This window comes from Colossoma macropomum, unplaced genomic scaffold (assembly GCF_904425465.1).
Source record: "Colossoma macropomum unplaced genomic scaffold, Colossoma_macropomum, whole genome shotgun sequence".
NCBI classification, from domain to species: domain Eukaryota; kingdom Metazoa; phylum Chordata; class Actinopteri; order Characiformes; family Serrasalmidae; genus Colossoma; species Colossoma macropomum.
The window spans coordinates 40,326,173-40,341,431 of record NW_023494799.1 but is presented as its reverse complement, the minus strand read 5'-3'; the positions used below and the strand labels follow the sequence as shown (position 1 = coordinate 40,341,431).

At 41.2% G+C, this 15,259-nt stretch overlaps 1 protein-coding gene across 1 annotated transcript; it reads left to right on the top strand.

Annotated features, from left to right (window-relative positions):
• Window positions 1–2,623: 2,623 nt before the first annotated feature.
• On the top strand, window positions 2,624–13,471 carry si:dkey-181f22.4 (receptor-interacting serine/threonine-protein kinase 2). The gene is made up of 11 exons (XM_036587392.1): window positions 2,624–2,843; window positions 3,644–3,800; window positions 5,886–6,035; window positions 6,486–6,628; window positions 6,761–6,810; window positions 7,158–7,319; window positions 7,411–7,496; window positions 7,876–7,944; window positions 8,851–9,025; window positions 9,113–9,301; window positions 12,303–13,471. The coding sequence occupies exons 1-11, from the start codon at window positions 2,689–2,691 to the stop codon at window positions 12,620–12,622; spliced, it is 1,656 nt and encodes a 551-aa protein (XP_036443285.1). The 5' UTR covers window positions 2,624–2,688; the 3' UTR covers window positions 12,623–13,471.
• Window positions 13,472–15,259: the final 1,788 nt, after the last annotated feature.

Genomic DNA, 15,259 nt, shown 5'->3' with positions numbered 1-15,259 from the left:
CGCTGTCTGTAGTCTGGTAGGAGCACTTTATACTTGAGGACACACACACTGCCTGAAGTGGAGACATATAGCAACATATACAGCTGTGACACATTTGTAGCAATGCTCTTTTAAGCAATGCTCAGTGTGGATTCTAAATTTAGGATTTGTGGATATTTTTGTAGCTTAAAAAGGGGAATTGTGTACTGGGGTAGAGTTTCCCTGTTCAGATTCAATAACAAAGCTCTAGATGTAAGTGCAAGATCCAGTGAAAGTAACTCAAAATAAAATCATCATATCTCACACAGCTATATATTATGGTGAAATAAAACAGCTGCTTTCTGACCTTTTTCTACCTTTCAATGCTTTTTTTGATTCAGCACTTTTATATGTCTTTTTCACGAGGAGGGCAGCCTTTCCCTTTTTTCTATTTGTTTTTTTTTGTGTTGTTATTGTTTTTCTAATGTTTAAACCAATATGTATATATACACTGTATGGACAAAAGTTTTGGGACACCTATGCTTTACACCCATAGGAGCTTTTATGAATCCCATTCTAAATCCATAGGCATTAATATGGAGTTGGTCCCCCTTTGCAGCTCTAACAGCTTCCACTCTTCTGGGAAGCTTCTACAGGATGTTGGAGAGAGTCTGTGGGAATTTGTGCCCATTCATCCAGAAGAGCATTTGTGAGGTCAGACACTGATGTTGGACGAGAGGGTCTGACTCACAATCTCCGTTCTAGTTCATCCCAAAGGTGTTGGATGGGGTTGAGGTCAGGGCTCTGTGTGGGTCAGTCAGGTTCTTCCACACCAAACTCACCCAGTCAGGCCTTTATGGAGCTGCTTTGTGCACTGGGGCTCAGTCATGCTGGAACAGGAAAGGTTCTTCCCCAAACTGTTCCACAAAGTTGGAAGTGTACAATTGTCCAGAATGTCTTGGTGCTGAGGCATTAAGATTCCCCTTCACTGGAACTGAGGGTTCTAGACCAACCCCTGAAAAACAGCCCCATATCATCATCCCTCCTCCACCAAACTCTACAGCTGGCACAGTGCAGTCAGGCAGGTAACGTTCTCCTGGCATTCGCCAAACCCAGACTCGCCCATCAGACTGACTGATGATTCGTCACTCCACAGAATGTGATTCCACTGCTCCAGAGTCCAGTGGCTTTACATTACTCACCCCATTTGGCACTGTGCATGTTGATCTCAGGCTTGTGTGCAGCTGCTCGACCATGGAAAAACCCATTTTGTGAAGCTCCTACTGTGCAGTTCTTTTGCTGATGTTGCTTCCAGAGGCCGTTTGGAGCTCTTTATCAAGTGAATCAACAGAGGATAGACACTGTGCGCTTCAGCACTCGGTGCCCCACTCTGTGAGTTTGTGGGGTCTACGGCTTTGTAGCTGCTTCATGGCAATAATAACACTTACAGTTGTCAGGGGCAGCTCTAGCAGGACAGAAATGTCACAGGCTGACTTGTGGCAGAGGCGGCATCCTATGACAGAGTCATGTATAATGTCACTGAGCTCATCAGTACGACCCTCTACTGCCAGCGTGTGTCTATGGGGACTGCAAGACTGTGTGCTTAAATATATCCACCTGTTAGCAGTGAGTGTGGCTGAAACACCTGAACTCAATAATTAGGAGGGGTGTCCAAGTATTTTTGCTCACATTGTGTATATATTAACCAGACACTTCATTAAGTACAACCCCTTGTGTCTACACTTTTTGTCCATTGTCCAGCTCCACCCCAGACTGCAGACTGTAGTCCATCTGTTACCTGTACTTTGTTCGACCCCTTAGACAGGATTGGTGGTGCTTCATTTTACTGTGCAGTACTGGTGGAACAAATATGATCTGCTTTTAAAAGTCATGAGAAGGAAACTTTATCACAAAAATCAACGTCTGAAGTACGCAGAACAACTTCTAGATAAACCAGAGGCGTTTTGGGAACAAGTGCCATGAAACATGGACTGAAGAAGTAGAGATAGAACTCTTTGGTCTCAATATCTGAAGGTATTATTTAGGAAATAGGAGCAGCATTTGATGGACTGAACAACTTGCCAGCTGTTAAGCATGGAAGTGGGTCTCTTATGCTTTGGGGTTGTGGGGCAGACAGCGGCACAGAAAACATGGTAGATAGAAGAATGGCTTCCACTGAAAATCAGCTAATTCTGGAAGTGAATGTGACCCAGTTTATATAAATGCATGAATGATCAAAACATAATTTATTTGATTTTATGCCCCATAAATTTTTATTTATTTGTACTTTTCTAACATGTTTGTTTGTTTGTTTGTTTGTACATTGACTGCTCATATAGGTGAGAGACGAAGCTGAAATGTACAGTATTAAATTTCGATTTTCTAGTTTTTAACGTTCATTTTTTCAGTGTTTTTCTACACTGAAGCTCAAACCCAGTGATCGTCGTGTTAAACAGCTTCTGCGCTAAATGACCGTTAAGGTTCCGCTGAGTTCTCCTCCGAGGCGCGCGGACACAGAGCGGCTTGACCAAAGAAGCGGCCGGTTGAAGAGGGGATTTCTGCGAGGCCACCAGCCAATCGGATGAGACATAAACACATGATGTCATGCACCACGAGCACGAGCGCTTTCCACTTCACATTCAGCGAGAGCGCCAGACCGCCAGCCTCCCCGCCTCTGGCTGGCCGCGTGAGACGGGAGAAGCGTTTAACCGAGCCGGAAGACCCGGAACGATGTCTCAGGCCTCTGTTTTGAAGGAGTTCCGTGAAGAAGATCTGATGGACGTGGCTCTGGTCAGAACGAGCGTCGACGCGTGTTTGCGAGGCCACCTGGCGAGGACAGCGCGGCGCGTGGCGGTGAAACTGCTCGGCTGCTCCACCGCCGAAGGGTGAGAGAGCGCGGGGCGGGCTTTTCATGTTTTGGAAAGTTCTGAAGAAGAAGAAGCTAAATTAGATTAACCGTTTAGCTAAATTAGATAACCTGTAACCGTTTATTTGGATCCACTTAATACCATTTTAATAATTACACTTAATTAGCCTAAATATATGGTAAACAAATATGGCTTTGAAGTCCATTTGAAGTCGTGCACGTTCATCGTATCACACAGAGACCACAGTTATAGTTTTTGTTTGATGAAAAGGGTAACGCTTCTCTTTCCCTTGGGGTGTGTGTCTCTCTCTCTCTCTGTCTGCTCTGTGTGTGTGTGTGTGCTCTCTCTCTCTGTGTGTGTGTGTGTGTGTGTGTGGGTGTGTCTCTGTGTGTTTCTCTGTGTGTGTGTGTGTGTGTGTGTGTATTTCTCTGTGTGTGTGTATGTGTGTATCTGTGTGTGTGTGTGTGTGTGTCTTTCTGTGTGTGTGTGTGTCTTTGTGTGTGTGTGTGTGTGTGTGTGTGTGTATCTGTGTGTGTGTGTGTATGTGTGTATCTGTGTGTGTGTGTGTGTGTGTCTTTCTGTGTGTGTGTGTCTTTGTGTGTGTGTGTGTGTGTGTGTCTTTGCGTGTGTGTATATTTCTATGTGTGTGTCTCTGTGTGTGTGTGTGTGTCTCTGTGTGTGTGTGTGTGTGTGTGTGTCTCTGTGTGTGTGTATATTTCTCTGTGTGTCTGTGTGTGTGTATATTTCTCTGTGTGTGTGTGTGTGTGTGTGTGTGTGTGTGTGTGTGTGTGTGTGTGTGTGTGTTGCTGCTCTCCCAGCTGTGACCGGCTTGCCCAGGTGAAGAACGCACTCACACTAGGCAGAGTCTGTTCTGAGCGAATCCTTGTCCCCCTGGGTTTGTTCAAGGCTCCCTCTCTGTTTGGGCTGGTGTGGGACTGGATGGCTGAGGGATCCCTGCACTCCTTACTGTACGAGGTGAGCCTCTGTTCCAGGTGTAGTAGTCAGACCGGCTCTAGGAGAAAGACAACTGGAGCATCAGTCAGCCTTAGTTTAATTAGCAGCGTATTACAAACACTCTTACCTAACCTAGCGCTCAGAGTACAAGGCAGCCTCAAATAACAGCATTATTGCCATTTAAAACTCCCACATACACGGTAATATCACCCACTACGCTGTCTTACTGCAATAAACTAGTGAGTGATAACTAATTAAAGGGCCCATATCATGTAAAATCCATTTTTCTTTGTTTTTCTTTTTGAGTTTTATGCAGTGTGCAAACATTGTTACAGTTTCAAAACATATCATTCACTCCTCAGTCCATACAGTCCACATATGGACACGAGCCTTCAGCAGTTTAGTCCCGTCCAATTAGGCCAAAATTATAAGGACGGTTTCAGCCCAGACTGCTTTTTGAATAAGGTACAAGGCAGCCAGTGTGAACAGAGATAATTTACATATATCTGTCTTAGAGGCACCGTAACAAAAACAGCCTGATAGAGGATAAAAAGAGGTTGGAAATGGTCACATGAAAAATTTAATATGTCTTTTTTTTGGTATATGAGCCCACACACATTTTATAAGAGGATAAAATACAGTAAAGGAAAAAGTAGGGTATGGGCTCTTTAAGGCAGAGAAGCCCGCGAAAAGCTGTTTTTAACCAAAACCCGGTTTAGCGAGTTTTTAGCAGCCCTTTTCCGTCCTGCACTGTGACATTTTCTGAAAGAGGTTATCAGAGCTCTGCTGGGGGGATTTCCAGACCTGTGGTGATGAAGCATCAGTGACTGGTCAGAGATGAAATCTCCTTAGTACTGCACCAGGGGGCACCTCAGAGCAGCCAAGCTTGTGGAACCTGAGCCGACCCACTAGTTCTGTTCCGGGAGATTTGTCTTTATTAATGGCCGCATAAAAGACCTTCATTATACACGTTAACAAAGAGGGCACTTGTACAGTGTGAGGGCAGAAGGCCAGGGACTCCAGCCCCTTTTTGGGATCTCTGTGCACTTGCCTGGTAATTGTCTACCATATAATCATTCAGAGCCAGTTTCACAGATCCAGATTAAGCCTTAGCCTAGACTAGACAATTCACTTCAAATGGTGAATCATCAATGGCACTGCAGTTTATTTAACGACTAGACTTAATCCTTGTCTGGGAAACCAAACCTTAGTTCAGTGTTTCTAAATCCTGCTCATCTGGACTGCAGAGTTTCAGTTATTCCCCTGTTCTCCTGTTTTGGAGATACTTATTTTGGACAGCAATGATGGACTAAAATCTAAAGGCACAGTAATCTGTGGTCAGGGGGCCGACCACAGCTGTGGTCTGGGGCCGTCCAGACCTTTTTATAGAGCTTGGAGCTGTGTTTGTTTCAAGAGGCAAACAAAAGACTTTCACGTTTAAATTTCGTCTAATGGTCACTCTAAGATCTTTCTAAATCATATGACCAAAACAAACGTGAAGGAAATGACAACCTGGTTATCATACAAATTTGTCACACCAACTAAGCAGGAGTGAGTTGTCATGCAGCCCCGAGACCGACTTGCACGAAAACTACCTCTGGTATTTTTACAGAAATGGAAGCAAAACACTCATTGGTTGGTTAGTCTTCCATGTAACTGCTGTAGATACTTCAGTGGTTGTGTGGAAATTCCCTGCATGTAGCTGTAATGTATGTCCTGCCACTGCTAAACATGCCTGTCAGAGACAGTTGCATCACTCTTGCATCAGAAAGCCTGAAGCACCTTAAATATGAGCTCGAGGATTAAAATGGTTTGTCAGCAATGTAGGTTAGTAACCTAACAGAGTTCATTCATTCAGCAAAAACATTTTACTCAGTTCATTCGTTTAACAGGAGTCTATTACTTTGTTTGTTCATTACTGTCTATGTGGGTGAGGTTTCATGGTAGAACCAGTGGATCTGCTTAATTTAATTTCCCTCTCTTTGTGCTCGGATAAAGTCGTCTCACCTGCTTGAGATGATCTGAGGTTGTCAGTAGGTTGAGAAATTTGAAGTGACTGCTGCAGTAAATAGACGGTTATGTTTGTGATGTGTTCACTTTTGTCAGACACACGTCTATCCAGACCTGCCCATGGCCCCCCGGCTTCAGGTCCTTCTGGATGTGGCGGAAGGTTTGAACCACTTGCATGCCATTCCTCTGCCTCACGGAGCCCTGAAGGCCACCAACGTCCTTCTTGACCAGCAGTACCGGGCTAAGGTACCACTCGCTGATGGATATTGTAATGTACATCACTGTTCAAAACTTTGGAATCACTTTTTGTCATTGTATTTAGTTCAGCCAAAAACTATATTTACACAATTCTCCACTTACCCGAGATGCACTCGTTTCATCCGGGACATGTTTGGAGTCTCCTTTAGACTTTGCTTCTTTAGTTTAGAGCTGAGGCTGTGAAGCTAAAGTTGTTAATAACCAGTGGAAGTCAGTCACCCACAGAGTTCAAATTGTTTCCATAAAAATCCATCACCAAAACTTTTATAATCCGCTGAAACCGCACCCAGATTATAATTAAGGTCGCACAGACTATTTGATGTGTAATGGTGTATTAGAAACATTTTAGAAACATTTTCTGCCACCAAATTGGTTTTATTTTATCAAAACTATTGATTCTGAACTATTGAGCACAGTGTGTATTTGTTCTATATGCAGTTGTGTGACTGGGGCCAGCAGACGTGCTTAGATCTAAGGGCACCGACGTCCCATAGTGGTAGTCCATGTTTTAGAGACTTGGCTTATATGTCCCCTGAAGTTATACAAGGAGGTGCACCATCTATAAAGGCTGACATGTACAGGTGAGTGCGAGTCCTGTTCCTTTAAGCTAGTCTGTAATACACACATTCACACGCTGTAATCCTGAATAGGTTAGTGGTGCTGTTGTGGTTTTTTTGCCAGTCATCTCACCTCGAAACGTATGTCTCTTCTAGTTTCGGTGTTCTGATTTGGGAGGCACTGAATCGAAGGCAGCCGTGCGAAGGTAGGTGTTGTCATCACCTCTACCGCTTTTTCATAAGCTTGTGAGTAATTGCTTTGTTTTCCTCCTCCCAGTTAGCAAAAGTATGCGGTTACTGACTTACAGGAAACAGTCAAAAAAGTCTATTTTTGGGCCGGCTTATTTTACCTCCCTTTGTATTCGTCATGTTGTTCCTAATCTTTAGACAGTGCATTACAAGTTGCTTCACACTTTCTCTTCTGTTTTTTCCACTTTTGCTTTTTCTGTTGGCCTTATGTAACGTGTGAACATATGCAGTGAACAGCCTGTAGCTGTTTAGACCAATTTCTCAGATTTCTCACAAAAATAACACCTCCTTTCCATTTTTTCAGTTACGGATCATTTGCAGACGCTGCTACTCTCTGCTCAGGAGGGGGTAGAGACTGGTGTGGAAGTTAAGCTGTTGCCCCTGGAAACTCCCCAATGCCATGTCCTCACCCGGCTTGTGATCAGATGCTTGTCCAGTGAACCAAACCGCCGTCCGCTGGCTGAAGGTTGGTGTAAGAATATTCTTCTGATGAAGCTGCCGTGTGGAAACTAAACATATCTGCTGTTTACTAAAAATTCCATTTGACTCCAATACAGAGTGTGTAGTTGAACTCAGGAAGGCAGTGGCGACGTTAGGCTCAGACGCTGGTACGACAGCTGCCCGCAGGCTAAAAGAGTGCAAGGTACTTTCCAATCCTGTCAGTCCTCAGTTAAGGAAAATCTAATCGTTCCTTGTTTAATATATAATCTATAACGGGGGTGAACAAGCTTTTTATGTTGGTAGCTTTCAAATGTTTTAAAAAATGTGCTTTTTAACATTACATTTTTTTTTTTATTATTAAAAGAAAAATAATCATTTTGTAAATTATATATGATGTAAAATATATTGTTTATTTTATTGGGTGACGGGGGGGTTTGAACTAACTTTATGGGAGGCCAGTCAAATGAGCCACAGGCCACACTTTAGGCTTCTGATCTATAACCTGAAACCACTTTCAGCACATGAGCCCACAAAAGCTTGTGAATCCTCTGAATGTACGTGTGTTTCTGCTATTCTACCAGGAGAGGGCGATGCTTTGCTGTAAAAACCCTACAGCATGGGCGCTTCCCGTTGAACTCAACAACCTAGAGGTAAGAGACCTGCCTCATCTTGTTTGGACATAGTCTTCTGTTTCTCACCTGCTTGGCTGGTTTGAGCATGTTTTCATTCTGCTCATCTAGAGTAGCGATAAAACTCCAAATACGTCACTCCTGTACTAAAGTACCATTTCTGTGTTTAAAACTCTGTTCTACTTTTGAAAAGTTGTACTTAATGCTGTTAAAAGAAACACGTCCATTCAGAAATCAATTCTGTTTAGAAATTTTCAACAATATGAAATGACTTTGGTTGCAGACAAATGTGCAAAATTATTTTAATGAGTGAGTCCCGTGCAACTTCACTGGTTTCAAGTAATTATTAGGACACTAGAAAGCTGTCGATACAACAAAGACATTTTAAGAAGAGACAGATGTACAGCATCGAGACTTTAATCGTTTTTTTAAGTTCTCTGTTCACAGAATTCCTGAAATATTGAACACACACACACGTTTTCTAACCCACTTATCCTTCTGGGTCGCGGTGGGTGCTGGAGCCTATCCCAGCGGTTGAAATAATGCATAAAACAACAAAAAAAATTCCTTTTGGCAAATTGTTTGTACATAATCTTTGTCATATTGATGATTTCATAATCTGCGTGTGTTTAAAGTTTGGCTCAGATGAAAGAGAAACCAGTTGTTAACTTTTACACTTAAGCTTAAGATCAAATCTGACAAATGTAACTACAGTTACAGTTTTAGTGCAAATGCATTAATACTTTTATTTAAAATAAACAGATTTTCAGTTGCCGGACTTCCCCTTTTCCACATGCACTTCCACCAAGTGTCACATTATAGGACAACATTTGTATTTTTGCTCGTGATTTGTATGTTTACCCAAATGAATTAAGCAAATTTAAACAAATTACATTGAGATCTAAATAACCATAAACGCTTCACCAGGGCTACAGTGGCGGCATGCGCAGAAAGAACCTGACCTCTAAGACGATTCCAGTGAACGGGCCTTGTTTGAGTAAAGCTGCTCCACGGATCCCCAAGTCAGATGAGACCAGTCCAAGAGGAACCCTTCCTGTCCCGGCTACTGCAAGGGCTTCCCCTCCAGCTGGATGCTGTAAGGGTGAGTGACTGGGCCTGCGACCAGTGTTGTTGTTCTTACTTGTTCACTTTAATTCTGACAGTTTTTGTCTCAACTGGTTTTCTTTAGGTACTGCGAATAATCCGGTTTTGTCCAAGGGAACGTCCAGCATCACTTGCAATAGCCCTGGTTTCAGATGGTGTGGCGTCCTTTGTGATGTGAGTCAGACACGGACCCCGACACCCCCAAACACACCGTGTGGCTCCCCTACAGCAGCGATACAGGCCTCCCTGCAGCGTCCCAGTCTTGCAAGCCAGGGTAAGAGTGAGACAGATGGCAAATCTAACTTTCTCGTTTATCTTTTTTCCCATCGCAATTCAGGTTGGGACCCTTTGTTTAACATGTTTTAACATGCCTGCTGAGTAAAGCTAGAGCAAATTTACCCTTAACAAACATTGCAACAAGTTCCCGTGTGTGTTGTGCTCCCGCATGTGCACAGTAAGCAGTTCTGCAAGGCTGTTTGCTGGCTTCCTGAACGACAGACCCACCGATGCCTTATCTGTGTCCAGCGTGTTTCCTCCCATGAGGGCTGCTGTTTTCCTCAGGATTGGTCTTAGTTTTTGACCTTATAGAGTGCAGCGCATATCATTTGTTTTTGCTGCACAGCTTAATCAAATCATTGACGTTTAGCTTTGTTAGGTCAAGCTGAATGTTGATCACTGGAGGAATAGAATTGTTGAGTGAATAATGAGGGTAAAGGAAAGTGGTCGGTGTGGAGGAGTCAAATGATCACTGTTGTTTTGTTTCTTTGCTCTTAAAGCTTAGCAGTCCGTCTATTTTTGACACAATATTCTGACTGATTTTCAAAGCTCAAGGTTATATGGTGTATTTAAATTCTGGATAATTGTATGTGTTGAACTTTATTATCAATAAAACACACATATATTTTCCAAAGCGCTCATCCTAGTGGGCCGTGGGGGGTGCAGGAGCCTATCCCAGCTGTCATTGGGCAGAAGACAGTATACACCCTGGACAGGTCACCACTCCATTGCAGGACAGACAAACATATACACATCAATAAAACAGGACAACCTATACAATAATGAAGGTGACCTGTGGTTAACAGAGCAGAACTGTGTGGAAATGCATCAATTATGAAAATATTATTATTATTATTATAATGCAACAACATTTAGAATTAAAATGAAGCTTCTTGCTGTTAAGAATATGAGTAATAATTGATATTAAAGTAGCTTTGCTGTGTCCCCAAGGTTAAAATGGTAACCAGTATGAGTCGACTGATGTAGTCACTGCTTCGTAATGTTGAAGGTATAGTACTGTGCAAAAGTATTAGACCATCTGAGAAAAAGATGTGCAGAGCTATTTATCTGGGCGGTAAGTGTATCTTTGTTAATTTGTTATAAATAAACAAATAAACAATACATTGCCATTATATATAATAGTGTAACCGTTTTCTAAATCTCTCCTCAGAGAAGCCAAGTATTTATATTGTGTTCATGACCAAGTGGTAACTGGGAAATTTGTGACCTCCAAATGGTAGAAATCCATTTCAACATCCTTCTAATTCTGAATATTATATATATATATATATATATATATATATATATATATATATATAAATTTTTTTTTAATTTATTTACATATATTAGTCTGATCCTAGGTAAATATAGCTTTTACAGACATTATAATTAATGCATAGTACCATGCATCCTTATATATATATATGTCATTACAGTTTCTAGTTACCCAAAGTTACTACAACAGTGTCTCAATGAACCTGGACTATGTGAATTCCTCAGCGATGCCTGATAAATAATAATGCTGTGTAATTTCTCTGTGGAACTGTCTCTTTGATAATTTGAGTAGCAAAATAAAAGCTCTTTTGATATGAGAATAACTCTTATTACATTAGGTTTGCATGTGGTTTGTATTTGCTTATTCTATCATTACCATATCTATTAACAGTGCTTAGTCTTCATCAGGGTGTGCGTTAAGTCCCGTCAGATCTGCCAAATGATGTGCTTTTCACAGGCTGCCTGTGGCAACACTGTGTAATAAAATGTATGTCATACTGTGTTTTGAAGATACTGAAAAATAGCGGTTTTAAAGTAGTTTAAAGTAGGCCTCCAACTCTTTGAAGTTGAGTGTTGATCAAATGTAATTACAGGGTGTCTGATCATGAAGCTCACACAGTGAATGTGGGCTAAATGAATACATAAATGCACCAGAGCTTTTCTGGTTCCTTCTTCTAACATGATCACAGTATAAGTAACAATATAGTCACAATTTAGTGTTGTTAATGTTATTTTAAAATTGCAAATATAAAATAAAGTCCCTGTTTTAGTGAGATGAAGCAAATAAAGTTATGCATGTATGTAGTTCCGTATTAATATGCCATTAGATTTTGGTTTAAGTTGAGCAGCAGGATTCAAATACAGTGCACTTACCTGACTCACTCTATTAAAACTGCAACACAGGTCCGACAAAATAAAAATAACAATTTGAAAAATCTGCTGATCATGTAGAGCAAAAAATATGCTGGTTCCAATCTTGGCATTTTCCAGTCATGCATCCCTAAATAAACATTTACATGCATCTGTTACACAATGGACAGCAGCTCAGTTTGTATTGTGTATAAACAGATTTGAGTCTCAGCTTTTGAAATATGTCTGTTTGTGTTGATGTCAGGAATAATCTCTGCATAATTAATTCTGTTACATCTAGACGAGATGGTTCAGGCTATACTTCTCCTTTCCTCTCTCTTGTATAGAGTCTGTTTATTCCCAGTGTTTTATAAAAGTTTCCAACCGTTGTGCTGTTATTGGAGGACCTTGAGCCTTTTTTGAGTAATGCTGGCCGTCAGTAGAATCTTTAGTCGATATTTGTCGATATTTAGCTTGTGCAGGTTCTGCAATGTGACCAAAGTAAGAATAAAGCATGAACCATCAGTCTCCGGTCCCAGGATGTCTTCAACCACTGAATGTTTCCTTTCGCAATAATTGGACATTGGAAATGGTTGGACATTGTAGCTCCACGATGCGTCCAGCAGTGCCCCTGATTTACGAATCGTGTTTGGATGGCTTCCAATTTAGGAGTGACCAAAAAATCTAAGATTCTTCCAACACAATTCTCTGAGGGCCCCAGAGCCACTATAGTATTCAGCATGTGCCCAGTCCTCTTCTGAAACCCTAATCTCTGCTTGTTTCTTCGAGTGACCAATAATTTGTACGATTCAGATGCTTCCGTTATCGTGATTTCTAAAAATTAACTTCAGCCCTGTCTCTCCTGTCTCCTGCAGTATATCACGGTTCTGCTGGCTGGAGCTGCTGCCGGCTCCTGCAGGAGAAGCGAGAGGCCATCGTCCACTGTATGACCGAGGGGCGACTCAACAACTTGTTGGACGTCCTCCGGGCGAGGCAGGCAGTGACGCGAGAGGCCTACGAGCTCATCACGGCCGCCCTCACGTTGACCGCTCGCACACGCTGTCTGCTGGACATCTGCTCCTGCCTGGGCGAGAATGTCGCTCTCCTGGTGGCCAGCACCCTGGGTCTGGTGTCCAGAGAAGCCACTCACAGCTATAGCCGCACCCAGATGGCGTCCAAGGGGCAGGCAGGCTAAGTGAAGTCACGCCAGGCAGCTCTTCACACAAGCATTCCCATTTTGTTTAACGTTGACATCTAGAGAGTATCTAGAGAAGCATGGTGATCAGGCGGAGGTCTTTCAGAAGATAAAGAAAACAACTGGACACTCGGAGGTGTGATGCTACTATGCTTGATCAGATAAATTGATTGATCAGATTACGTCAAAGTCATCACACAACATGTAAAGCGTGCTTAATCACCAGGATTGTGTCATGTGGAGGTGTTAAAAGTTTAATAGTCACTGGTTCCAGACGGCCCCACCCTCCAGGTGGAATAAAGGAAAAAGCTCATCTAAAGAGGTCAGTTTAGTGATAATTACAAAACCAAACAAGCGTTGTATATAAAACACCTTGCTGATGAGTGAAACTGCGTTTTCTCCGTTCATCAAGCAGACTGTTCCTCTTTAACATGATACAGTTTACGGTGCATTTGATCGTATTAGTGACTTAGTTATATCATTAGTTTGTTACATTTCAGAAATCTTTTTAAGGGCAAAGTTGCATGTCCAGTTTAAATGCCTTGTGCTTGTTTACTTTTTAAACATGTTGTTTGAAAGGTGGGAAATTGTGCATGTTGTACAGCAAAGAGAAACCGGCTCTATAGTAGTAGCAGACTTTATCCTGCTTAAATAGTAGCCCAAACGTCGTGTATCTTGTAACAAGAACATTTTTATTATTTTTCTTTCCATAGTATGACATGTTGATGTCTTATGTGTGGCAGAGGTGCATTAATCAACATTATGTTTAAATGAATCCTAAATGTGATTAAGCTACTGTGGATTGTAAATGGTTGTAAATTATTAAACTTGGGGGAAAACTGGATCCAGCACATTCTGCCCGTGTGTATTTGTGTCTTGTGTGCCGTATCGTGCCACTCTGCTCCTCACAGACTCTGTCTAATTACATGGCTGGTCTTCACTCGTGTGATTTCATAGAAAACTGTGGAAGCCCCTCTCTAAGGGGGCCTTTAGCTGCACATGTTAAAATTGCCACTCAAGCTGTAATATTTAATGTGCTGCTTGGTTTTATGTTCGTCTTTGGTTCCACATGAGATTCCCAGAGCAGTCAAATCTACGTAAAAAAACCTCCACGTAATTAAATGTTTAAAGGGGATTTACAGTGTTTTTTGTTCATTTCTGCATAATTCAGTCATTAAGATGTAAACAAGGTCACATCAAAACAATTCAGGTAGTTTAAATGTAAAACGGTTCATCACAGAAACACCGACTCATATTTCATTACAGTGGTGGTGATAGGAACCAGGAGTCACAGTGTCCACAACACAAATATAGTCATTTTATTTGCCAACGAAAACCAGATGAGTGTCCTCAGCGTTACGTAAAGGCTGATCATTTTACATTAGCAGTAAAGTTGTGTTTGCAGACTATTTTGCCGTAGGGCCTCCTGTACATATCTTTTTTTTCAAAAAGTGTTTTTTAGGCTGAAAGCTTATCTCGAAACTGTCATAAGACAATGTCTCTGGAACTGAGCATTATTTTAAGAATTTGAGAATCATTTCATGTAAAAAAACTTCTGTGAGGGAGCTTTTAAAGGCATTTAGCACCAACACCACTGTAAACAATTGTGACTATCTTGTTTTCTCTAGAACTGAGCATTTTACTTCAAACCACTCTGAATGGCTTTGTTTACACGTGAAGAATACAGTTATGCAGAAAGGTCATAGGAACCGGACGTCTGAAGTGTTTAATGCCTCCAAAAGCCACTGCACAGGACGTTATTACATGAAATAAACAGTTATAAATACATTGCATAATGGCTGAGACACAGTTCAACTGCAGTTTTGATTATAAATATTATATATATATATATATATATATATATATATATATGCATAGTTTTATTTTTAAATACATTCATGGCAGAGGAATACATGCTGGGCGTTCTAAGGCAAAATAGTGCCCAAAGTTTTTGTAGAGATAAGATTCTCTACAGTGCATGATTTTACACCAAACCACTCTGAATGACTTTGTTTACATCTCAACCATTAAATTATGCAGAAATTCCGATGTGAAATTCCCCTTTAATGGAGTGCTTTAATTCCCCTTTAATTCCCCAGTGCTGCATCTCCAGCTAGTTAAGAACATCAAAGACAGAAGCTCGCTGATCGTGGGAGAAGCATGAACAATGAGTTCTACCTGAATTTGTATTGGAGTGTCTATTTTTCCCAAATGAACAGCATAACACCATAATAAGTTTATTCTCAGGGATTTTGAGATATTCAGGGGTCCCAAGAGGACCCCTTGTTTATAACTGAATAAAAGTTTGAAAACCTTTAAATGTTACATTTTTATGTTTTTATCAAAAGAGTCATTCTTAATCAGACCAGAGCTCATAGCTTGCTATTTTGAAATAAATGACAGAGAAAACTATAAATGAATGAATGAATGAATGAATGAATGAATGAAATAGATAGATAGATAGATAGATAGATAGATAGATAGATAGATAGAAATGAAAGTAGATAGATAGATAGATAGATAGATAGATAGATAGATAGATAGATAGATAAATAGATAGATAGATAGATAGATAAGTGATTTATTTATGGTTTTAGCTTTGCTTCATGATGACTCCCATCAGACTCCCCATCATGG